The sequence below is a fragment of the Lathamus discolor genome, chromosome 4 (assembly GCF_037157495.1).
Source record: "Lathamus discolor isolate bLatDis1 chromosome 4, bLatDis1.hap1, whole genome shotgun sequence".
NCBI classification, from domain to species: Eukaryota; Metazoa; Chordata; class Aves; order Psittaciformes; family Psittacidae; genus Lathamus; species Lathamus discolor.
The window spans coordinates 1738478-1764707 of NC_088887.1; the positions used below are offsets into that span (position 1 = coordinate 1738478).

The 26230-nt window shown below is 44.1% G+C and overlaps 1 protein-coding gene across 20 annotated transcripts in view; it reads left to right on the forward strand.

The window, feature by feature from the left end:
- The window catches only part of BBX (BBX high mobility group box domain containing), a 141413-nt gene that overhangs the window by 73612 nt on the left and 41571 nt on the right, over positions 1-26230 (forward strand). For all 20 annotated transcript variants that reach the window (XM_065675952.1, XM_065675957.1, XM_065675953.1 and 17 more), the window contains 4 exons: positions 6905-7075; positions 8512-8754; positions 14985-15186; positions 20741-20808. In XM_065675952.1, the coding sequence (XP_065532024.1) occupies positions 6914-7075; positions 8512-8754; positions 14985-15186; positions 20741-20808 (675 nt within the window). In that variant the 5' untranslated portion in view covers positions 6905-6913. The remainder of the gene's footprint in view (positions 1-6904; positions 7076-8511; positions 8755-14984; positions 15187-20740; positions 20809-26230) is intronic.

Below are 26230 nucleotides of genomic sequence, written 5' to 3' on the forward strand. Positions count from 1 at the left end.
AGCGTCTTTTAAAACCCAGTTGCCTGAAGTGGTGGCACAAGCACATCTGAGCAGAGTACTCCTTACAGAGAATAGGCAGGTTTTTATTATGTATTGAAGGACTGAGATTTCCTTGTTTAGTAAGGTGGTCCTGTGCTATCCTATGCACATACTGTCTGTGTGGTTTCCATTCTGAAAGCGGATTTAGAGGGAGCTAGCACTTGAAATGCCCTTAAAGACATTCATACATATAGCTCTGAAGAATTGACTATGATAGTGTTAACCAAAAGCAAAACTAAAGGATACACACATGAAAAAGGCAAGTGAGCACTAGTAACAAGTTTATCCCCCCACCTTTCTTCTTCAAAAAACCTGAAGCATCCTGGTACCATGCTAATGATGAGTAAAGTTGTTCCACATAAAGCGCTTTTTGTACTAGACAAAACCTGATTGGTTTCTTTGCATTAAAACCCCCCAAAGAACATCTTTTTTCTTGTGCATGTGAATGAGCAGAGGAAGAGTAGAGCTGAAGTTTAAAACTGATTGACTTATTACATGTTGCTTTTATTCCTCTCTGGTAAGCATGAAAAATTCACTTAAAAGAGTGCTGTTGACATTCTTGTGATGATCTTAGGGTTTAATTTTAGGTATTAGAGAACAAAACCATCAAGCAACTCGGATCTGAGTTTAAGAGAACGACGAGTAGTTTAAAATCACTTACGAAGATGGAGGAGGATGTCATTAACAAATAAGTAAGACTTGTTGCAGTGTTGCTAAGTGTTTCATGTGGTGACAGTCTATCCCAAACCTCTGCTAGCAAACAGGACTCCATGGAGTCTCAGCATGTCCCCCATTAAACCATCCCATCTCTGAAAATTAGAAAGCTCATTAATGGCTTTCCACTGTGAAACAATAAAGAATATACTCCCTGACTGGTCAGTAATTAGTGCCAGCTAGTGTTTGTCCTTCATTATAGGAATATTCTGCTTCAGTTATTCCAGAGCTAAAAGGAAATCTATGGTTTAAAAAGCTTTCTGTATTCATGCAGTGTATTTTACTGACAGACTTGTGAGAAGATGAACTTATGTCCCAGTCTCCTGCGTCTTCGTTGTCAGCACAGGTCACTGAGTTGGTAGCCCCCGAAACACCAAGCCATTAGTGTCGTAGTCGGATCCTCTTTTCTCTTTCTGGCATTTGTTTTTGTAAAGTAATAGAGAATTTAGATAGTGTAAAACAGAGCAGACAGTGTGGGAAATCCACGTGAAACTTTCACTTTGCTCCTTTGTACCTGCAATTTTCATGGATTCAGCTGAGGGCCCAGCTGGATTCCAGGGAATGTGCCTTTGAGGTAACAGGAAAACAGAAATCGTTTCCACTGTCCTCATGGAAATGAGTGTTGCTGACGTTCAGAGGCTCTTCCATAGAGAACCTTCCAACAGGGAGCGCGCCACAGTCGCAACTCACATCTCTGGGCTTCGGCTTTTGCAGCCCTGGGATTTCTTCCCAGTCTTTATTAGAACATGCGCCTGGGTTACTTTTTAAGACCTTCATGAGGATTTGGGTGTTTGTGGATGTAGTTTGGGGCATGCCTGGTGTGACCGCGGCTTGTTCAGCACAAGCGCTAGCGGCATCGTCAGTGACAAATCAACCGTGGGGTGAGATAGACCCAGAATTAGGACTGTGGAAGTTGGGCAGCTCTCTGTATCGGGTAATAACACTTGTTGTTAGCGAGCACTTGCATACAGTTGTGGGACTGAAATAGAAACGTTTGCAGTAAAAACCTAAACATTCATTCTTCTCCCCTGCTCCCCCACTGCCATCCATCTCTTAAGCAGTCTTAATTTTACTTCTCTCTGAAACCCTATTAGGTATATATATTTATAAGACAGCCCAGAAAACTGTGATACTTTGACTAATATTTCCAGAACCAGAAAGGAAATAACACGGGCAGCACACCAAAAAGAAAAGGGAAAAAAAGTTACTTTTTTCCTCCCTGGTGTAGTAGCTGTATCATTTGATCTGTATCTGCACTAAAAGGAGGTGTAGAACATCACCCTGAAGGTATCTCTTGCTATCAGTAGAACATGAATGTCAGCCTTGACAGGTATCCTCTGGTGATGTTATAAAGCATGTGTAGCTTATTTTAAGCGAAGCTGTCCATACTTTTGTCTTGTCTTGTTGGAATATTCCTACTTTCTCCCTAGTGTCTGTCACTTTTTTCTCATCTTTAAGCTGAGAAATACCTTGTAAAATCTTGTTAGATGTCTTTTGCTTTCTTTTTTCCTCTTGCTAACTTCTAAAAGCCATTACATCTGCCTTAAAAGACACCTGACATTTTTACTGGCACTGTAGGAAAAAAGTATGTACTTTGTGATATGGTTCATAAACTCCATTCACTGCAAACTTTGCACTTTGGGTGCTCTGTGTCTTCTATGCTTTTAAGCCCCAAATCCTGCAAAACCTCCAGGATTTGTTCTGTGACTTTCTATAGAACTGTTTAATTGCCGAGCTTAAATACATGCTTCAGTTCTTGTAGGGTCCACGTCCAAGTCTCTATTCAAAAGCTTGCTGGTGGGATGCTTGCCAGCACCCAGGGATCCCTGAGCGAGACAGAGAAGGAGCTGGTGGTTTTGCTTGCTTCTGCCTGCCAGCGTCCGGTCTCCCGTACAAAACAAGCAACTAACGCGCTATTGATGATGTGTTGAGGGGGGAAAAAAAAAGAGAAATAAATAGAATCTGAAGAGTCCACTGAATGGATTCCATTGATGTTTTGCCATTCGGAAAGGGAATAATGCCAGTAAAACCTGCGCTGTCATTTAATCATACGTGCGTTCGCTTGCCCATGGAGTGTGTTGTCTAAGTAGTTATGTTATGTCCTGCCAAAATCTTCCAGACAGAAAAAAACCCAGAAAATAGAATGAAAGTGCCCATTTTAGCTGTAGCTTGTATTTGACTGGATTTGTTCTGGGGATTTTTTTTGTGGGACATCTCCTTTCATAATTAATTATATGATTGTATATAAAAATATAGGGATGCTGGGCAGGGACTCTTCATCAGGGACTGTAGTGGCAGGACAAGGGGTAACGGGTTCAAACTGAAACAGGGGAAGTTTAGATTGGATCTAAGGAGGAAATTCTTTCCTGTTAGGGTGGTGAGACACTGGAATGGGTTGCCCAGGGAGGTTGTGAGTGCTCCATCCCTGGCAGTGTTCAAGGCCAGGTTGGATGAAGCCTTGTGTGACATGGTTTAGTGTGAGGTGTCCCTGCCCATGGCAGGGGGGTTGGAACTGGATGATCTTGAGGTCCTTTCCAACCCGAACTATTCTATGATTCTATAGCAACAGTTCTAACAGAAACACCCATGAAGAGTGGGGGCAGTGGTATGGAAGATGAAGCAATGCAGAGGAAAACAAGTTCATCACGCTGTGTCAGCATGTATTTTATAAGAGGAAAAGTCCCATGAAATGCAATAGAGAAATAGACTATTCTTCATTGACAATCCTGTATTTGGCTGAGAGAGGCATCAGCAAAAGAGAAAACACCAAAGAAAGTCTCTGGAATAAGTAAAAATTGGAGGAAACGGTTTGGAAGCACAGAAATACTGGAGAATAGGGGCTGTTCATGTTATGAATGACTCTGTTTTATAGGAAAGAGAGGGCACAGAGGATGGAGTACATAGTTTGGCATACCTAAGGGGTAGAGGGCTTCCAGACCGTGCTGTAAAAGTGAATGTCCTGGTTTGAGCTTGGGTAGAGCGGTACTTAGCTGCCAGCTGGGGTTAAACCACGGCAGTGAAGTTTGAAGTCAGTCTGTGGCCTCAGTTCTCACATCAGTGGGGTTAAATTGTGAGGATTTTTGTTGTTGACCATTACAAAGATTCGTTCTGAAGTGGAAGCAAAGCGTAACTGTGCCTTTCTCTAGTAAATGGTGCCTGTACAACAGCCAGGATCTGGCTTACTCTGTGTCTTGGGTCTCCTAAATCCTTGTTCAGCTGATAGGGTAGCAACCTATCTTGTTAAAAGCCTCTCTATAGTCGAACTGTTGCTTCAGGGTGACGACTAAGCTAAAATGTTCAACCAAACAACCTAATGAGCATCACTTGAATTCCTGAAGCTGAGCCTGCGTTTCTGTTTCAGCACTAATGTGCTTTGATTAATTTAGTTTTAATGTATTTGAAGGGTAACTGGGTGCTCAATACCTAGCCTTATGTATGGAAAACAAAAACTGTTTGTCAGCTGGGTCATAGTAAAGTGACCTAATGTGCTGAGAGCCCCTTTGGGGTTTGAAAGGTGACTGGTGCTTGGGGTCTCTGCTGCCTTGCCAAGCTCAGCTTAGAGCATAGGCAGGGCCTCAGGAGTGATGGAGGACATGTGGAATAGTTCATGAGATCACTTAAGTCCTGTGAAGTTTTTCTTGCTCATCTTTCAAAGGGCAGCAGGCAGAGAGGTGCCAGCTAAAGGCAGTGCTGTTGTTGAAATAGCACTGAGACTTCAGCTGTGCTTTGCAAAGGAGGATCATGGAGCACTCTGCAAACATAAGTTGCACAATAACAAGATAGAAGGCTACCAGTAATATTCATCTTACTTAGGTCTGACCGTGGGCAGAAACCGTATGCTTAGCTTGCCTAGGTTAGTCAGTGCTAATGCCTGGAGTAGCTGTGTCCCTGTTGTGCATTTATCCTGCTCAGGAATAGGCCACGTACCTTATTGACAATGGTGATGTAACAAAACTGTGAGACTTAACAAATCTCTGCTACTCAGTTCCTACTCAAATAGTAACTCAGCTACTTGTTGATTTGTGTCCACAAATACCCCAAACAAAAGCAAATGATGGGTCAGCACTTTACAGGGAGAGACACATGGGGAGCGCAGTGCAGTGTGGTACATGGCAAGGGTCACGGTGGGATAGAAACAATCTCAAACGTGCATTTTGTGATGCTGGGTTGCGGCTTGGTTTTCCACACTTTAATGTTCTTTTCAAGCCAAAGGTTTTTGTGTATTTGGATCCGTTTTGGCAATCACAGATTAAGATTTAGGTGGAATGGTGCATGATTATGTGCTGTGTAATATTTGGTGAAAAGATAGGAGTTGGTTACAGAAAACGAGCAGAAGAGCAGGTGCCATGAAACCGGAGTTTAACCGCTTCCAGGTAGAAGTGGTGGGATGGGGACAGCAAAGTGTGGAGCTTAAAGGCGAGAAGCTACGAAGTTATAGGGTATCCTTAGCTGATGGGAGCCGGGTACTGCTGATGAGTGGGAACTAACGAAATCCAATACACAGTGAGGAAATGGCTGGGTTTGTCTATAGGCTAGAATTTGTGAACCTGCTTTCTCCCAGGTTAAGTTGTTCCCTCCAGCAAGCAATGTCTGAGGGTCCTTCAGCTTTCTGTGCTGTTGGGGTCTGCAGGGGAAGCGGCTGCTTACACCCATTTCTGCTGCAAACAAGGGCATGTTGTCAGGATGCCAGTGGGTGAACCAACAAGAAACACACGTGGAAGAGATCAGAATTAGTGATCACTGAAATGGGGGGGATACGTAGGAGCATGGCCAGGGCTGTATAGGCTGTGCGAGGGTGGTTCTGGTGAGGCATTCACCCTGGCTGTGGCACCAGGGCTCAGGCAACTGGTGCAGTGCCAGTGTCGCAGCTTTCCCTTCTGCTGCTGTAGGCTGAAGTATTAGTGCTCTAATGGACATCTTCCAGACAGCAGCATCCCGAAATGCAGTGTGGCCTTGCACCTGCAAGGCTCAACCTCTTTTCGTGCCCTTCTCAGAGTCAGCATCAGAGATGCTTTGCCTATGGGACCAGCAGTTAGCCCAGCTTCTTTATCCTCCTGGCGAGAAGCCCCTGTGAGACTTCATCAGTTCAGTCAGCTTTATAAGGATCTAGCTGGCTGACCACTCTCCAGGTTCAGTTTGTTTTGCTGTTTGTGGTGTTTTTGGGAAAGCCAGCCATGCTCCTGTGAGGATTATCATGGATGTTACACAGTGCAAACAGAAGGCTATGAGGGACCAGACTCTGTGTGCCAGCAGTGCTTGCTTGCTGTGGGTTTCAGTACTCAGATGAGATGTACTGGTTTTATTTACTTCTTAATTTGTTTGCCCCTTACTTGGGAAGCAGATCCCTTAAAGCCATCCCTTAAACTGGTAGTTAATGTGTGGTGAGCGTGTATTTTTGCTGAGAGGTAACTGTGACATACTTCTTTAGGTAAGGACACGCACAAAGATAGGTGCGTAATACAGTTTACCTTCTGATGCACCTGATTCAGTGGATGCTTTTGTTTGCTGTGCAAGGGCTCTTGTTGACGAGGACTTCGTAAGTGTCAGGGTGACTACTTCTGGTTGTTGCTCCAAATTCATGTATTAAACTTCAGTTCTCTCGGGCAGGGAGTTAGATGTCCCTACTGCACCTTTTAATGGCACTTGGGAAACCCTAGCTCGTAGCGTCATGGGGTTCTACATTGGCATTGCTATATATAAGTGAGTGATTACCAGATGAGTGGCTGGCAATATGTTCTACTGCTAAAAAAGAGAGATAATCCTGGTGTTTTCAGTTGTAAAACATGAAAAACTACAGTGGACATAGGCGTGGAAGAGCTGTGGAGTTTCTTACTCAGTTGACTAGTGAAGCATGAGGGCTTTTCTCCTATCCTTTAGACAAGAGCCCATTTGTGAACTGGAATGGATAGTGTCTTTGCTTCAGGCTCTTTAACTGTACGCTGCTAGTTAACTGAGGCACTAGGTGAAAATGGTAAGGCTGGAAAAGGTGCATCCACACTGTTGTTGATAATTGGAATAAATATCTGGTATCTCATCTGAGAGTCCTGCAGTAATGCCTCATGTACTTGTCACTGGTTCATTTAAGTGTCCATATGATGGTCTTTTTTGCCCGAGCATTTTTTGTGACCGTATGACTGTTTTTGCACGACAGGTCACAGTAATGAAAGGCAGTAGTAGGAATAAGGATCATTCGACAGAAGGGGAAGGAACTGGGAAGCGACCAAAAAGAAAGTGTCTTCAGTGGCATCCCCTGCTTGCCAAAAAACTCCTTGACTTCTCTGAAGAGGAGGAAGAAGAGGAAGAGGACGAAGATATTGATAAGGTAGACTTCCTTGGATGCTTTGCCCATGAAAGGTTAATGGTGGGTCACGTTGTCACTGGCTGTGCTTTCATTTTGTTTGCTTCTTGCTGTTCTTTTTTATGAATAAGCAAGTAGTAAATAACACAAAAGCATGAATTCAGAATCTTGCACAAGACTCTTTAGATGTAGACAGTGGAGTTTTAGCTGGGTATCTTGATCTTGCTCAAGGTGGGGTTTTGGTACATGTTTTTACAATGGTTCATTTTAGATGTGAAGTTACCCTGTTCTTGATACCTGCTTGTAGTGGCTCTGGGGACCAAGCTATAGTTACCTTTGTTTTTTTAATATTGAAAAGAGACAAAAATTAAAAGGGAAAAAGAAGGAAAAGGCCATCAACAATATTTACTGGCTTTCCATGTGAAATTCAACTTACCCTCCAAAGTATCGAGAGCACAGGGGGGATAATCTGACTCTGGTTTCACACTTGATATTTTGATCCTGTTCAGTGATGCTGGCCTTACCCTTTTTCCGTAAGGATCCCACAGTGTGGCAGCTCACAGATGTAGTTAATTCATCCTCTATAACAAGAAGTCAAAATGGGTTATGGAGACACCATGTTTACATCATGTGGGTAACGTTCATATCTGCATCTCGACGCTTTCCTAAGGCAGGAACGGAGAGGTCAGTGCTGAGGAGACTGCCTTGAGCCGAATACTGATAAGGAAGAGTGACCTTGATGAGGATAAGGAGGAGCCTGATCCTCTGACAGTTCTTTCTGTTGATCTACAGGTCACTTTCGCAGTGTGGTATAAAATAGTGTTGCACTCGGGTAGGAGATGGTTTTCTGTTTCATACAGTAATTCGTTACATTCAGTCAGAACTAGATGTCTGCGGTGCATCCCTTGTAGGAGTGATATGCTGTCCTATAAGCGGAGAGAATGTGCTTTGCAAGTATACTCTGCTAAGAGATTTACCCTCTGACTGGGCAGTTGGGCAGTGTCTGCACTGCAGCACTGCTCACAGCCTGAGGTTTGAATGGCAGGAGGTGGGAAAACAACTGTTACCTGTGCGTTTTCCTTCCTACGCACTCTGTAGTTGCAAACACGATTGAGGTCCAAGGTAGCACTTCTCGCCTCATCCCACTGAGATGATTTCTAGGTTGTAGGAAGGATCTCCTCCCTCCAGCCCTTTAGGGCTGTTAGCAGAGAATGGTCCTCAGCTTAGAAATCTGCTTCACTTGCAAGTCAAGAGTTTAAATCTTGCAAAGAACATGAATAAACCTTGGGCTGTCAGGTGAGAAGATCCAATGTAGAACTCTGGGTCTTCCGGACAGAATGGCTGGCCTTTGGAGCCAGCTGTGTGCATCCGCGTGCATCTCCCTTGTTCACACACAGACTCTGTCTCCATGAGAAGTGTGGATAGCTGGATTTACTCCTGTTCTCTTTCGGGTCTGCTAGGTGCCACTCCTTGGCGCTGACAGTTTAGAGCAGGATGCTGATGAAACCGAAGATGACGAGTCCTCGGAGCAGCGAGCTCGCCGACCAATGAATGCATTTCTCTTGTTCTGCAAGCGCCATCGCTCCCTCGTGCGCAAAGAACACCCTCGCCTCGATAATCGTGGCGCAACCAAGATCCTGGCCGATTGGTGGGCTGTTCTAGATCCAAAAGAAAAGCAGAAATACACTGACATGGCCAAGGAGGTACGTTCCGCGCGAATAGTGGGTGCAGCGGGAGTTCATTACATATTTGTCTTCTGTTTCTCTATGTATTAAGTGTTTTCTGTGGAGTCTTTCTCTTCCTTGAGTTCCTCAGCTTCCCCAGTGGAATTATGGTGCCCCAAGAAGCTGCTGTTCTTGCTTTGATTCACTTGGTCCTTTGGACCAGAATGAAAGGAAGGTGGTCTGTGTGTGCAAACTAACCTAGCTCTAGTAGTCATTGGTACAAATAAGGTAAAAATACTGGCATATATTCACTTTGTGACTGCTATCATCTGACAATTCCTGTGGTACAAGCATTAACACATGTATAGTGGCTGTTGAAAACAACATACAGTTCAGTGTTAGCTGACTAGTAATACTTGGCTCAAGCTATATATATATATAGCTTGATAATACAGGTTGCCATTATAATACAGGTGGACCAAATCAAAAGCGTAGTCAACAGATATTGACCTTTGTACCTTTGATGCTGAACAATTAAAAAATGATTAGTGTTTTATGAAGTTTCAGTAGTCTCTCCCTATGCATTGTTAACCAGTTTCTGATAAGAGAACCTTTGACGAGGCAAAGTCCAATACCCGAATCAGAGAGCAGAGCATAACCAGGGTCCCTTAAGTGGGAGCAAAAAAAAAAAGAGATTTTCCCACAAATTTCATAAAGTATCTTTATGTCAGTTTGAAATTTAAATGAGACTTCTTAAGAAATAGCTTGCCTGGGTGAGCTGACCCCAAGAAGGCTGCAGATATCATTAGCAGAGTGAGAGAAACACTTTGGTTGATAACAGTTTCTTAGGTTGATAACATCACCCCAAAACAGATCCCTGTAATTAATTACCTATGTGATGCAGATTGTGAGTAACCACCGAGTTCTGCGTGGCAGGTTCTTTTTGAAGGAGGGTTTGTAATTCGCTGCCTGTGACACAGTGTCAAAACACTTGAGTCTCAGCTTTGTCCAGCTGTTCTTGATTTGTTCTGCATTCCCACTTATGAATTAGCAATGCTGCTTGAAATGTGTGGGAAAAGGGCAATGGGAGATGCAGTACAGATACAGAGGAAGGAAAGATGAAAACGGAGAAATGATTTTTGGAAGAAAGAAAACTGATGGGACTGCTGCTTTCCTTAACCTTTTGTCTTGCTGAAGGAAACTTATTCATTAAGGAGAAAAATAATTGCAGAACTTCCGTGTGAAATGACAGATCTGAAGCTATTAATCATATTGTTGTAGAAATCATTGTTCCTGTAGTGATTTATTTATTTCTCTTGGCATGAAGAACAAATTGCATATTCAACGTCAAAGTGAAACAATAAATCTGAGTAGTTTACATCATTACAACTAGTTCCAAGAATGTGTAGGAGAGAGCGTATCATTTTTGTTCTTTGAACAGTTTTATGTTACAACAATAATTAGCAGCTATAATGTGCTATTGCATATATTTGGGCCCTCTTTACTAACAAGCCTATTCTGTGTGTGTGTATTGGTTGTTTTGTTTCAACACTCACTTTTGTGGTTAGGCTTACTGCTGAGACTGTCAAAAAGATGTTAATATCTGTGCTAGTGCAAGCCATTTATTGGTATTTTTCCTGAGGAGAGCTCATTTAAAAGTCAGGAAGGTGAATGCTTTTGGAAGGATATGAAGTTCCCATTGTACCAATAATGTTCTGTTTGAGTACCTATATGTATAACCTCGATGATGTTTAAAATACAGTGGGTGAGCTTCTGTTACTTACATGTAGCAGTTGTGTGCCCTTTGCCTTCCAGTTTTCACTGTGTAGCCTCTAGCCACTGCTCTGTCAGGGCACATATCTCCCAAAGGACCCTGTGTCATATATGCTACCCCCACAAGGTGTATCCTGAGCATCTGAACTGCTCCTCAGAGGTACGAATGGCCCTGACAGAAGTGGTCCCTACTACAGTGGCTACAACCTCTGCTTGTTTTATACTCTCAAGAACCATAGGATCATAGAATAGTTCGGGTTGGAAAGGACCTTAAGATCATCTAGCTCCAATCCTCCTGCCATAAGCAGGGACACTTCACCTAAACCATGTCCATCCTGGCCTTGAACACTGCCAGGGATGGAGCATTCACATCTTCCCTGGGCAACCCATTCCAGTGGCTCACCACCCTCACAGTAAAGAATTTCCTCCTTATATCCAATCTAAACTTCCCCTGCTTAAGTTTTAACCCGTTACCTCTTGTCCTACCACTACAGTCCCTAATGAAGAGTCCCTCCCCAGCATCCTTATAGGCCCCCTTCAGATACTGGAAGGCTGCTACTAGAAAATGCTTTTACTACTTGAAGCCCCACAGCTTACAAAACCAGTTTAGATCAAGCATCTAGCAAGAAGCTTTCAAGTTTCTTAACCTGCTTAGTACCAGCAGTGACTGTCTCAGCAGTGTGCAAACCAAAGCATTTGTGTATTTACTTACATATGTCTAGCTGTATGCAAGTTCCAGGCTTTTGGAAGATTGTGAGGCACCCAAACTGTTTTCCAAGTGGAATTATGAGAAGTTTCCTAGTGGTTTGGACATCTATGCCCTGATGCCCACTGAGAGGATAATCAGGTCTATAGTACCTATGTGTGCCTTGGGGTGCTCTGATTACCTGAAAAACCTGGCCCCATGCTCCTTCTATGTTCAGTCTTGTGGCTTATGCTCTCTCATAGCAACACTTGCCCTGGAGACCTGATGCTGCACCTCCAGAGCTCAGGATCAGCTTCTGCGGGTGTTTGCTTTAGGAGCAGGCTTTCTATTTGTATCCTGCAGACTTCCTAGATCAACTTAACTTGGAAAGTTTCATTATCTAGGATATAAGGCCAGTAGCTGGTAAACACTCCAAGTGAAACCGCAAGTATTCCTGCCATTTGTTTGCATTTCCCTTCACCGAGAGGAAAATGAATTCTGGCCACTTACTAATATGCTCCAGCATTTTTAGTTGCTACAATAATAGGGGTAGTGTTCTTCTGTTAACTCCTACAGGGGTTACTGGGAATATCCAGCTGCCTTGGAAAATATCCAGTGAGATTATTATTGTTCAAGCCCTGTTTCCTTGCTAGAAAACACTTCATTTTGAAATACGGCTTTGCATCGCCAAGACCCAGGCAGTTGGGATTGTTTCCTGTTGGGAGCAGCCTGATAAACCACGGATGCTGCTGTTCGGTGGCAGAGCTGAGCACTTCTTCCCCACAGTGCTTGGCCAGTGGTTTCACAGGTACAGTCAGCTGGACTGGGAGCTTGGTATCCTTGCTTTGGCACCCGCCTTGGGGTACAAGGGGACAGATGTTCTGGCTTGTTGGTTGGAGTCTGGTGGCTTCACTGGGTGATGTATGGACCACAACATGTACTGCGAACCCTGAGTCCTTCAGGAGTGAGAAATTGGGATTAGTGAGAGTGTAGGATTTTCTGGGGAATTCTTTTTCTCTGTTAGGTGTCTGGGATTCGTGTGACATGTAATAACCAGTTGGTGGGATTTAAGCATACATTTGAAGTTAAGCAGGTGCTGCTTCCATGAGGTATAGCTGCAGTACACTTGTGGGCTCCTGTTCCCACCTCACTGGTGATAGGAACAACTCGGAGCTGCACTGAAGCACGGTGCCTTTTTAGACCGCAGCTTTGAACTGGTCCTGCTGCATACCGCATCTTTCCCTAGGCTTTTGCAAGCCAGAAATGATGCCTCAGACCCATCCCGCAAACGTATCCGGTGCTGTTTTTATCTTACCTGGAACTTGGGGACATGACCCTGCTGCTCTGCCCCTGCCAGTCGTGTGGGAACCAAGGTGGTGTCTTTGCATTTCAGGTTAAGGGCTTTATTTTCTTTAGTGACTTCAGGGATGTCCTTAGACTGGCTGTGCTAAGTTGGTTCACTGCACAGTTGGTTGAATGGAGGAAAACAGTAAGCTTTGCTATTGCCTTTGGCATTTTCTCGTTGCTGTGTAGCTCGTTTAAGTTACCTTCTCATGCACTGGCAAGCGGAATCTATCGCTTCATTTTGGGCCTTGGTCTAGTAGTCACAAAAGTCAATCTGGAAAGTCTTTCTGACCTTCATACGTTTTGTGAAAGTACTTGGTCATTACTTGATTTTTACATTTTCTTCTTTGATGTGTCTCGAGTGTTGAAACAGTGGCAGTGGATGCTGTGTTGTCCTCCCTTGGTTTGCTCCCTCCCCTTCGTAGCACAGCTAGCGCTCACTTCTTGGCTTTGCAGAGGGAAAAAATCCATTACTATAGCAGCTCACTTCAGTTGCTCTTGTTGGGAACTGATTAAAAGCTTACTGCTGCCTTGTCTTGCAAATGGCATACACTCTGGTTCTCATTTGATGGGCAGCCTGTTGGCCTGTCAAATTGCTCCATAGAATAATTCAGTTGCTCAAAGCAGCAGTGCTGATATGAAGAGCTTATGTACCTCATTGCTGGCAATTCTGTGCTTTTCACTCTGCAGGCTGGAAACATGATTTGTGAGTGGGCTGTGGCTTTAACAATGGAAAGCAAAGCTGCTCTGCTGTGTATTTCCTTTCTGCTTCTTTCCTTACCCCCTCCCCTTCCCTTCCCTCCACCAGGCTATTTTTGTGGTATAGCGAGCTCCCAAACCGAACTGAGGGAAAGGGAAAAGGGGTGCGGTGAGAGGTGTCACGGTGCTTAGTTTCCATGTTTGATGCATACACCCTATTCAGAAAGCACAGCGTGTATGTAGGTCAGCAGTCCCTGCAGATTTTTATTATTTATAGCCATTTCTATAAATACAGGACTTCACACAGCGGGTTCGTGCGGTGCTGCGCCGCTTGTAAACTGAAACGGTCTTATCCCCGCTGCAGTCTGGAGGTAGCAAGTGACAGCTGATAGATGAAGACGGAAATGAAAGTAAACAATATCCATGCGATGGCGATCCTGCCGCAAAGCACGGCACTTATTCATCTGGGAAAACACCGCAGTGACTCTTATCAGAGGACAAGGGTTTCAGTGCTGTGTCTGTGTTTGATACCCAAGGGACTTTGTTTTCCCCTACGCTGCATGTGTTTGTGTGCAGGCATGTGCATGAAACGTAGGTGCTCCTCTGTGCCGTAACTGGGGCTGATGACAGCCGGGTGGGTGGGAACATGTGAAATCATGGAGGAAACTTCCTGCAGCTGCCCTGCCGTGTACGTCAGGATAGAGCTGCTCTTGTGGTTGCTTGACACCATTGAGAGCTACCTAGGGCAAGAGGAGGAGGTATCGGGTTCCTTCTCACTGCGGTGAGCACTGGTACGTGCTGTGTAGGCTCCCACAGCAGCCGGTGCTGTACACCCCTATCAGTTGTTAGGCAAACATTTGCAGCTGGAATGCGTGGCATGTTCCTTTGCTTCGCCTGTTCTCCACCTTGCATAGCAACACATTTAAAATACTGAGATGTGCTCTTTTTAGTGCGGTTAACACTCAGAAATCTTGGTTTATCTGGTCAGCAAGACACTTGGAAAACATCAGCCTTGCATTCTGTGAAGAAAACGGGTCCCCATCCTTCTCCCTACCCCCCAAAATGTGTAGGATCCAGACCTTTTCCCCCACCCCCCCATGTGTAGTCTGGCTTTGTTCGTTTTGCTGCCACATACCCAGGATACAGCAAACAACTGATAGGCATGCTGTGTCTCAAGGCCAAACTAAGTTTCAGATGGGCCCAGTTTATTTTGTGCAGCCATGAAGCGTGGTACATTCTAGAAGGAACACTGGGATGGTGTACTGGAAGTTACTGAAAACGAGATGGTGCTGATAGCGGTTTTATTTTTGGTGCCTGGTTTGGGAAAGCAGATACTTAACGTTCTAAAATACGGAGCTATTAGAGTGCAAAGTAAGGAGCATCATGCTGCATTCATTGCTAAATGTATGCTTTGATTTCATACAAGCTGGAAAGTGAACAAAGATTGTACCAGTAGAAAATCCAAGTAGATCCTTAGCGAGGATCTACACCTACAAGGTGTAGGGAGCAGGTTGCAGGATCAGAACTTCAGCCTGCTCTGGGTGATAAACCCTCAGGAGAGGAAAGAGAATACCCACTTTGAAATACAGCTCTACTGTCTTAATATTTCTTCTTATTGAATAGTGTTGGCAGTCAGACTATAAGCATGTGATTAACCTGTTAATATTTAAGGGTTATTTACTGTATTAAATCCTCTTACATGCAGTGCACTCTGTTGTCCTCTGAATAGTATAATGTCATGACTGGTCATTTTCCTTTTCTTTTCTAGTACAAGGATGCTTTTATGAAGGCAAACCCAGGGTACAAGTGGTGCCCCACGACAAACAAACCTGTAAAAACCCAGACATCCACTGTAACAAGCAGGAAAAAGCTATGGGCCTTTGCATCAGATGCTACAAAAGACTTACCAAGCCCAAGGAAAGTGACGACAAAAAGTGAAGAAATGCCACAGCTTAACTTTGGGATGGCAGGTGAGATTTCCATCTCTGTTACTCAGATGTAGCATCCTCACTGTGTTCACAGCTGTGGCATTGAAATTGCATTGCAGTTTTCTTTACTGCATGTGGTACTGTAGGACAAACACCTTTCATTTTCCAGATTACATTGCCAAGACTGTAGTTAAACCTCTGCATAACAACTTGCTAAAATACTCCTTACTGCCTGATTACTTTCAAGAGTTGAGTCCAGATACGTGGCACCATAAACCATACCCCATTCGGGGTCCAGGTTTGGTTGATTGTTTTGCTTTTAATTCCAGTTTAGCTGCAGTTAAAGATTTTCATTTTCTAGTGGAAAAGGAAAATTCTGATTATCTTGCATTCTTTTTCATAGAGCATTGTGCTATGTTTAGTAATTAATTTATGGTCACCTATAGAGTTGGAGGTATTGACATTCTTTTGGATGAATGTACCGGTGGAGCTAGATTTTTGTATTTAAATCAAGAGAAGTGTAATTTCATTTCACTTCAAATGTGCTCTTCTGCCCATTATACTTTAGAGGGGCACAATCTAACCTTTTAAGCACTAAAAGAACTAAAATCAAATCCATTGATAAGTGTCGGTGGAGTGCCTGAACTGGTGAAAGGCAGATAAACTCTCACTGATACCCGCAAATAGCACAACTGTTGCAGTCATGACCTTGAAATACCAAGACATCACTGTTAAATACTGGCAGCTTCAGAACTTAACAGTCAAGGTAGAAAGTTATTTTTCCTTTATTTCTTTTTTATGGTTTAAGGTTCCTGATTTTACCAGTACTGATGTATTTGAAACTTTGTCCTGTCCTACCTAGCGTAAGACAAGTGTGTGGCAGATAGGACTTTCCTGCTTGGAGAGGTTGTGAGCTGCAGAGTGGAAAATGGTTTTATGGACCAAGGGTTAAAGGATAAAAAGGGGTCAAAAGGCATGTATACCTTTTTGCTAGTGTGATGGTATAAAAATTGCTGTGATGAAATTCCTTCTGGCTATCAAGGAACTGTGAAATGTGATGAAAAGAAAGCTTTTCATGCCACGTAGTTGTGCTATATGGGAGACCAGTTCTAAAAATCAAAAGCCCTATCATCCCGCTCTGCTTTTTCGTATCAGAGGAGTAACTTCTATGCTCTTAAAGGTTTATTGACTTAGCATAAAGAACAAGCAATAGGTCGTGGTCTGCCTCTCTGCTGTCCCCCATGGCTCTTGCTAGACTATCCCAATGTAGATTTTCTGAGGAGAGAGAGATCGTAAGACAGCATCTGTCAGAGGACAGAGAACTTAATTAGGAACTACTCTAATCCACTGGTTTATCTGTAGAGCCGTTCCTTTCTGAATGGAAAAGGCCGTTTTGTGCTACGTGTGGCTTTTTGTTAATTTCTGGATATGTATTTAACTACAGGCTGAGTAGTGACTATAGTAATTCATAGGGGTCTCATTCCAGTCCTCAAGCCAATGAAGAGTGGCTGTTTCTTGAGCGTAGCAGTAGCTCATAAAATAGCAACAGCTTCTGACAGAGATGTTAGCGGCATCCAAATCACGACAAGTCTGCCATGCCAAATGGATTACTGTTTTATCAACTGTATACCAGTTTGTGCTAAATACGTTTTATTGGGTTCTTCTCTCCTTGACTTCTTGTCGTAGTTCAGTTCAACTCTGACTTTATCTGGCCTGACCTCTTTTAAAATCCAGGCTGTATACTAGCTGATGAACTAAAACGTATCTGAACCATCTCCAAAACAATTTTACCTTTGAAATGCCACTGTCTGTCTTGCATTTTCATGGCAGATAGCTTCTAGGATTCTAGGATTCCAGAATCACTCCGGGAGATCTGTTTTACTTATTGGTAGTTGGTAATCCTGTCTTGATTGCTTTTTACGTATTACATTTCAGTTTGGAAAATGTAATACACAGAATAACATCTTCCTTTCCTAAGTCTCGTACAGGCCATATCTCTCCTCTATTTTTGGCATTCCAGCAGTAACCACCCCACTTTTAAGTCTCTCATGTTTACATATTGCTTTGTCAAGAAACTGAGGTGTAGCACCAGCACTGAGCTTCTGACCTGCAAACCCAGTGGTGGTGGCCTTGCTCGTCCAGCCTGGGGGCTGTAATGCAGCGTGTTTGTCTCCTGACGTGGCTCACCTGTGATCTGTTATAGGGTGTAGCGCAGAGGCAGTTGCTGTTCACAAGTGAACGTGACCGTCGCAGCATCTGCCCTCGCAGCGACAGAGCTAAGTGAGCAGCAGCTTTGCTGTACAGATGTGCAAGTTTCCCAGTACTTCTATATATCTGCATCAGGAAACAACCATCTGAGCCAAAAAGCTTTTTAATGAAGCAAGGGGTGGGAAAAAAACATGTCCTAGGGTAGGCGATATCCGGATAGAAATGCAGTTTCTGTTTTAGGAGGAAGCTTAATTCTGCACTCATGTACAAGTTACCTGAAACGGGGGCCTGCTGGCCTTCTTCCTGCTTAGCTTTTCCTCAGTTCTTTCTTTTCCATGACTGGAAAACTGCGGTGATGAGCAAGTCGGCCTGCCGAGCACTTAACCAGACCAATACTAACGAAGTACATCATTCCCAAATAGTGAGGTAGTTTTAAGTTTCATCAGTATTAAAAGCTATTGGTAAAGTCGTGATGAAGCCATTCTGCATGTCAAATGTATGTGTGCTGTTCTCTCACTACTGTTGATTTACTGTAAATCGCTTTAAAACAGCACTTAAAATTCTTAAGTCATCGTACCAGTAAGATTTTAGTGCCATGAGAGAAACACCGTTGTGCCGTGAAGACACCATAAACACATGGCAGTGTTTGCATATGGACATTTTGTCTTCCCCTGGATGAAGTTGGTTTGGGTTTTATCCTGGTGAGACATCCAAGCACCAGCCCTCTGCTTCAGCTGCAGCAGAAGTACTCAAGCTGTTTAAGCACCGAATTAAACTTTCACTTCTGACTTAGCTGTTGGGGGTTTTTTCCCTCCCTCTTAATTTTTATACTTAAATAAACAAAGTATTTGATTCCTTCGGGGGACGGGGGTGGAAAGCAGTCCTCTCCTTGTGCTGCTCTTCCTTGCTTGTTTGAGAGGCAGAAAGCTGAAACCACCAAGAACATAAACTTTAGAAGAGGAGAAAGAATTTGACAGTCATAAGCTGCGTGTTCTCCGGTTGGCCAAAACTGAGGAGGGGAAAAAGACCCACAGGTGACTAAAGGGAAGCACAAGAGAGCAGCTGGGAGCCGTCAGTGTGATGTGGGATAGGAAAGTGCTGCATTGCAGGGTGTCAGGCAAAGTGGTTTCAGGAGCTGTAGAGAAGGGTTAACGCCATTGAACAGAGCACAGCTGATTGGAGGTGGTTGAACTCTACCTGGAACAGCTGGAGACGGGGTGGAGAGCTACAGGGACTGCTGGGATAGTGGGAGGTGGACATGCTAGGTTACATCAGGAGGTCTTGATTTGTTTAGGCTAGGAAAGCAAGTGGGAGGAGGGTGACTCCTGTAAATGCAGAAGAGGGGAAACATCATTCAGAGAGAACAGTTGTTTAATCCAAAAGGTTATGATGGGTGCGGAGATCTCTTCCCATCTGTCCTTCCTCTGAATTCACTGCCTGCTCAGGCATCATCTTTCAAGGTACATGTTCTTAAATGTTCTGATGTCCTCTTGCTTGAAAGACCAAATGGTTTCTGATCAAGTATTTTGATGGCAAAAAAGGCTGTGATGACTGGATCACTTAGAATTGTACTTAGGTACTTGGCTGGCCCTTTCCATTTTCTGTCTCTGTTTCCTCAATCACTTCTTGTTAGTAGATCCTGTGTTTCTGATAGTGTCTTGTCTCTTTGTAGAAACTTAATTTATTTTCCCTTTTTTACTTTAAAATACAAAGTTTAAAAAACCAAACCCACAAAACTACGAAAAAACCCCACACTTCTACCTCTTTATTCTGGTAAAGCTAAAAATTCATTCCAGGTGAACATTGAGGTTGAAGCCAGATGCAATTTAGGCTGTATTCCTTAGCATGAGCCACTCTTGTGTCCTGGAGATAGTGGATGAACCTGGTTTACTCACATTGCTCTCCTCTGCTTCTATCTACTGATGTCTTAAGAGAGTATTGTAGAAAGTTACCCCGTGAATGTCAGTGGGAGATGCTGCCTGAAGGAGAGCTTCTGGCACCGTCTGTGGTACTGAATTAAACAGCACCAGTGAGTATTCTTCTGAACTGGATCTTGATCATCTGTAGCACTGAATCCTTTGGAGATTTACAGGTAGAGATTTGGCCCATGTCAGCTGAAAAGAGCAACAGATTCCTCGGCTTTGCACTTGAGTGGGAATGGGCCAGGGGATTTCCCAGTGGGCATTTTGGTTGCAGCTATTCTGCATCCAAACTTCGTGTAGCAAAATGGAACCCAGTGAACAAGGGTAATTGTGCTGGTTGGCCTCCGTTCCAGGAAACGGTCCTGGGCACGTGTCACTTCTTGCTGCGGAGGGAGTTTTTGTATAGTTGCGTGAAAGGGAATTGGGAAACGTGAGTGCACAGTTGGTGAAACCTGAGGGAAGTTCCTTACCTTTGATACCGCATCAGTACTGAGGTTTGTGACTCAGCAATGCAGCGAGGATAATGCTTGCCTTTCACATTGTGGTTGTTGTGCGAGACATTTGGTCCACAGGCACTCTCCCTCTCTCTCCATGACGCTCTTTAAAACCGGGACTCTGCACTGCTTCCAGGGCACTCCCCCAAGCTCAGACAATTAGTCTTCAGAATGAGGAAGAGCAACCGCTGTTCTGAGTGGAAAAGCCACTCCGTGAGTAATGCAGTGCCAGTGTTCGTTGCTTTCACTTCTTGTTGTTGTTTTCCAAGCTCCTGAGGTGCAGGAGGGCGGGAGGCAAGAAGCTGTCAGCAACAAATACTTGGAGAAAGAACATTTCTATCCCCATTTTACTTTCCTCAATTATATATTGTACTGGCAGGGCAACAAGTAGGCAGGCAGCTTGCCTGGCCAGGGCCTGCACTGTTCTGGCACAGAGGATCAAGCGCTTCATGCTTCAGAGCTGTCAGGCTGGCACTCTTCACCACTAAATGCAGCTCTAAATTAAAGCTAAATGAAAATAGAAATTTTGCTTCAGAGCTTGCTCCTGTCGCTTTGTTCCATCCTTTTGTTTGTTCTCTGGCTGAGGAAGGGAACCACGGCAGGAGCATCTATTGAGTTATAAGCACGTGCGATATTAGAGCATCCTTGTGTATATTTATGGATGAGATCATTACAGTTGCTGTTTTAAAGATATCCATCTCTGTAGTACATAAAACCTTTGGCAGTAAAATTGTAAATCCACGCAATGGGGTGTTAAGCACACAAATCCAATTAAATCCTTCAAACAGCTTTGAAAGCCTCTCCCAGAGGGTACAGAAATGGTTATTTGTGATTCTCTTGAACTGCCTTTTATGGCAGCTTGCTTAGAGTGTCTGTGACAAGTAGTCTTCTGGGGGTTTAATGCTGCAAATGGTACGTTCTTTAAACAAGCAAATGAATAAACTGAAGACTTGGTTTTACTGTTTTTAACAGATCCTACACAAATGGGAGGTCTGAGTATGCTGCTTCTAGCCGGGGAACATGCCCTGACTGCACAAGAGGTAAGGAGCTCCCTTCTCTTCCTCCTGCGAGCCCTTGGTTTAGATTGCTCTGAAGAAGAGTATTTGACCAGTGGGAAATGAAATTTAAGACTCATCTTAGGTTAACCTCAGGTTGGACTGAAATGTGAGCCCTGCGATGCAAGTCCTGCATCCCAACTGTGAATGTAGAGGTTGGGCCCAGTTTATCTATTCAGTATTAATTTTGCTGACTATTTGATCACACCAGGCAGGTCTGCCCCATGAGACAGGTCACAGGTAGAAAGGTTGACATACAGCGACTGTGTTAACAAACAAGTGATTTTGTTTGAGCAAGGATTTCATGTGCTCATGCAGTGCCTCACACAACTGTATCCTTGGCACTGATGCAAAATAAATACCTAATAATTTCCGTACGGTCAGTGTCATTGTAATTGCATTCTGAAACCATGCAAGTACTAACAAGCAGCTAGAGTATTGCAGTCTACTCCCTGTTTGCCATCACAAGCATTTCGTTTTTAAGGAGCTTAGTAAATAAAAGTGTTCCTCTATATATCCAGTAGAGGGGTCTTTCTTTTAGACTTAATTATTATTTATGATCTATTGGGCTGAGTTTGAACATTGTTCAAAAGGTGGCTTGTATGTTGGGTAAAAGAAGTATTCGCTGCCATAAATCTCTAGCCTGGAAAGAAGAGCAGTGGAAGTGAGGAGGGTTTCTGTTCCCTTTCTTTGTTGTTACTGGGAGGGCAAGCAATAATTAACTACCTATAAGTGATACCTCCAAATGTAAACTGAGCAGCGCATTTGAGATGGATTGCTCCTGTCCTGCCAGGACTGAGCCAAAACTGCTCAGTGCTTGGCACATCAGTTTGAGCAGTTCAAGCCTTTGTGCAGATGTGGGCACTGGCTTACTGTGCTGCAGCCTGAAAAGTGAGAAACACTAGGGTAAGGTTGGCAGAAGAGTTTGATCGGTCTGTGCTAAAATGACACTGTTCTGAGGCTTTCAAACTGTGAATCTTTATACTTGGAGTTTAAAAACTGTTGTCACGATGCTGCTGTTTAAATGAGAGGGAAGGTGTATTGTAGTCGCAGGTACTCAGTTCCATTAAGAAGGGTCTTTGCTGTGATCTTGTGAGTTGAGCTTGATTTTTACATGCAGAGTGCTTCAAGTAGTACAATTTGTGATGTCAGTGAAGGAATGAAACTTACACATGGATTTAGAGACAAATAAAAACTGATGTTTTGTGATTGGTTTAGTATATGACCAGGATTTTTAATTGGAACTTCCTTTTTTGAGGAAAAAACACATTTCTGATGCATCTGCATAAACCCCCTTTTTTTTCTGATACAGGCATGCAGTCTGGCTTGTCATGTAACATTTACTTTATGTATAAGCTATGCCATGCTGTGCTTTTTTGGCCCTGTAGTCTTCTTTTGAAACCTGGTCCTCCACATCAAAGAGGCAAGCTGTGTAATCTGCTGTCCCCAAAATGTAAAGCAAAATGGTTGTCATAAATACAGCCTGAACAAAACTGTTGGGAGGGCTTTGTTGGCTGTTGTTAGAATCATGGTGGGCCAGAAACTGGCTCACACTTGCTCATGAGTTACCATATTTTAGTTGGGTCCCCTGTGTAAAATACATCCTCTGGAACAATGTGTGCTTGGTACTTTCAAAGGGACCCAAAAAGTTCAGTCGTCCTGATGGCCTCCTAACTCCAGCTATGCTTCTGTGCGCTGGGAAGGCTCCTCAGTTTCTTTGCATGGCAGCCCTGGTGTGTCCTCTATTTCCCTTTGTTTCCTTTTGATTCACTGTTTCAGTGCTGATTAGATAGGTAGCAAATATTTCTTAGGCTTGTGGTTCCCCAAATGCGGTAAAGATCCTAAACCTGTTCAGACTTGGATAACAGAACAGCACTTCTGACTCCCCATCCTGGGGCTTGTGGACAGAGGAGACATAAGATGCTCATCTTTGCATGCCCATGGGACAACCTATGGTTGGATTTCCATGCTTATGCTTGAATACAGTTTCGCACTCTGGCCACCATTTGGGAGGTTAGCAGAACATCCTGGGTGCTGTTACGACAGGCTCAGTAAGAAGATCAAGAATTCCCTGTAGGATTGGTAAGCTGCTTTCCTGCTGCTTTCCTCTTCAGTGGAGCTGGGTTAGTTGTGTTCTGTTGGATTTGGTATTAACATGAGGGGTAAGTTGGTGTACTAAGGTGACTGTTGAGGTATTGTCAGTGAGGAGGTTCAGATTTTGCTTGACTGTGGAAAACATAGGTATTGGTTTTTTACGCATGTAAATATGTAATATATCTAAACCCTTGGCATGTCTATTTAAAAAAGAATACTCTTACTCGATACCGCAGTCTTCATTATCATTAACGCGTGTCTGTACATGTAAGATACACATGCATATGTATGGGTCTTAAACTGGGGGGCTGGCAGACACAAGATTACTTATCAACATACGGCTGACTGCTTGTGCATATGTATGATTATGCAGACTTGGGTGGCCTTGTAAGCATAGGTCTTAAATACCAAAAATTGTTAATAGAAAGGAGGGCAGCCCTGGCATAGTTTGCTCTGAAACTGGGAGGTGAGGGGAATTAGAGATCTGTTATTCGGCACCCTCTGATTCTCTGTGAAGTGTGTTAAATGGATGTATTGGGACTTTTCAAGTCAGGTGTTTAACCTTTGAGTTGTTGGAAGCCCAGATGTCCTGTAACGTAGTGACCCAGTGGGAGGAGGAGTTCAGGCCGGTGTGGTCCTGCAGGAGGATGGGAAGAGGCACGGCAGGGATGTGTACAGAATTGCCTTGATGCTTCAGTCGCCATCTCTGTGTGTCACCATCATGTTCCTATTTCTGTAGCTTTATTCAGTAAAGAGTTTTTCTCCTCCCAGAATACAGTGCTGGTACACGATTGATTCCCAAGCAGCAGCTGGAGTCACTAAGCAGATAGGCGAGAGAAGCTACAGACCTTACCAGCAGCAAACTAAAGGCATAGACCCAGACCCACCTAACTTCTGGGTCCTCTCACCAGTTGCACAAGACTGTGTTGTGTGTATATGAGCATATTTTGTTGAACACCTGAGCGGAAACACCCGGCAGGTCGGTTCCAGGTACTGTCCCTATGATAGACAAAGTCCCCACTGCAGGCTGATGGGCAGAAGGGCTGAAGCTGTGTGTGTAGAGGGCTCCTGGCCTGCCTGCTTGCCTTGTCCTTTACTCGCCAGCCGGGCCCTTTGCTTGCCTTACAGCAGCACCTAGTGGCCTGTCTGTAGGTTACTGCCCAGAAATCCCAGGATTTAGACTACTCCAAAACCTGGCTTTCCTACGAGTTTCCCCCCTCTTGCCCGTGTCCGGCACATCAGGGCTGCAGTAAAGCCTCGCATCATTCTGTACAGAACATGAACCAAGGGCTGTCCTTCACTTTCCTTTGGCATGATCCGTTTTAGAGCAGGTAACAGCAACCTGCAGGGAAGAGGAGGCTATGGAGGTGTTGTGCTTGTGGTTTCTTTGAGAACAAAAGGTTACCTTGCATGCGACGCTGGTGCAGATGCTGGTGCAAGGTGGTATCGCCTGTAAATCAGAAGTGAAAAGTCTCTTGAGTGCAGCAGAGGGTACGCTCAGAGGATGAAGGAGGAGAAGAAATGAGATGTTGAGGATGTTTCATTACAGCAGGAAATGAGACGTACACAATGGCACCCTGTGTGCATCCATTCCCTCCTGTAATTATTGTAATGCTTTGATTGGGTTCAGCCTAGCAGAGGTTGGAAGTCTCGGAGACAATAAATTCTCCCACAAGTCAGGAGCGTATGGGGATCAGCTGAGTAGAAGAAACAAGTTCAGATTAGTGTTTCTGTCAGTACAGGCAACAGCATTAGCTTTCTAAAGGTAACAGAAATGGGTAGGAAAAGCATTGTTGGTCTAACCACAAAGTAGCCTCTGGGTTACTGGGCACCAGCAATCTGTCCTGGACACTCAAAGCTGTAAGAAACTGGCTTCACACCTTCCACAACTTGTGGTTCCTGTACCACGAGGTGGACAAGCTGTGCCCGACCCCAGCACATGGCCTCGGGGGCAGCAAGAAGGTTCATCCTCCCTCACCGTGCCTGTCCAGGAGCGAGTGCCTCCCAGCACTTGTGTTGCAGGGCCTGAGCCATCACAGCCCCTTTCAGGAAGGCTTCTTTGCTCCAGCACAGTGCTCCTGGGGGCGGCGTGGGTCAGCGGCTCCTAACTTGGAGCCGGTTTGTGCTGTGTCAGTTCAGATGGGTGTTACGCTCATGTGGACGTGCCCTTGGATAGGTAGCAGGGAAGCTGCGAAGCCACGGTCTTTTCTGGTCTGTTTCTGGGAGAATCACACCAGTGAACTGGCCTGAAACAACCAAGTGAACCCTCAGGTGTACAAGCAACATCCTCATGTCTTTCACACCAGTGCAGAGACTCAGACCTTCAAAAAGGGTCACTCAGCAGCAAGATCGGTGTGCATCCCTGGTACAGTCCACACCACTGCTGAGGCACAGGCGTCTTCCACAGATCATAAAGAAACTTGTGAAAAGCAGTAATAAATGTTACAGCAGTGAAAACAGTAGCACAGATCACTGAGAAAGAAAAAGACAGGCATTTACGATATATTCTTTGTAAGCCTTCGGGTTGGTACTGTGGTACCTGATAATACATCCTGCTTGGTGTTTAGTAAATGTAATAGAAGCATATCTCATAGGAGGCACTGTTACTGCTTGGTTTTATGACAGGAAGAAAGAAGTTCAGCTGTGCATGTAAGCAAATTGTTGCGTGTCATAGTTCCCCTTGGGAACTACACACCATTCTTGGCCTGTGGGCTGCTAGGATTGGATTTAGTGTTTTTCAGGGTAGTATGGGTAGCAGGTTCCTCAAACAAAATGCCACTGGTACTATGGCATCTTGGACAAACAGCAGCAGGAGCAGCAGTACAAACTGCATGTGCTGTAGGCCTGCTTGTTCTGTGGTGCTCTGTGCTTACCAGCAACAGAGGTGGTTGCCAGCTAAATCTCACACATGCATTCACTAATAAGTGCTTGTTTTGGTAATAAATAAGAGGAAAAACACATTTGCATCAAAATGTTGGAAGTAAACAGGAATTTTATGGAAAAAATACAAATTGTTAGGGAACAAATTGCCATCCTTCTGCTTTTCCTAAAATCCCACAAAGCCTCTCTTCTTCCTTCTGTTTCCTGTAAGCCGCGTTACATACCTTATTTTATGCTAACTCATGCTTCCAGGAGTTACACATGTAAATCTTTTATACTCAAATCTGACATTAAATGAGTGTATCCTATTTGATGCAGTTCCTTTACAGAATGATGCTTGAGTAGCAGATTTCTGGCTAATAAGAATAGTACAGCTGAGCTTTGTGTTAATTTGAATAAGGCTGTTGGGTTTGAACAATCATGTCTTTGTGTT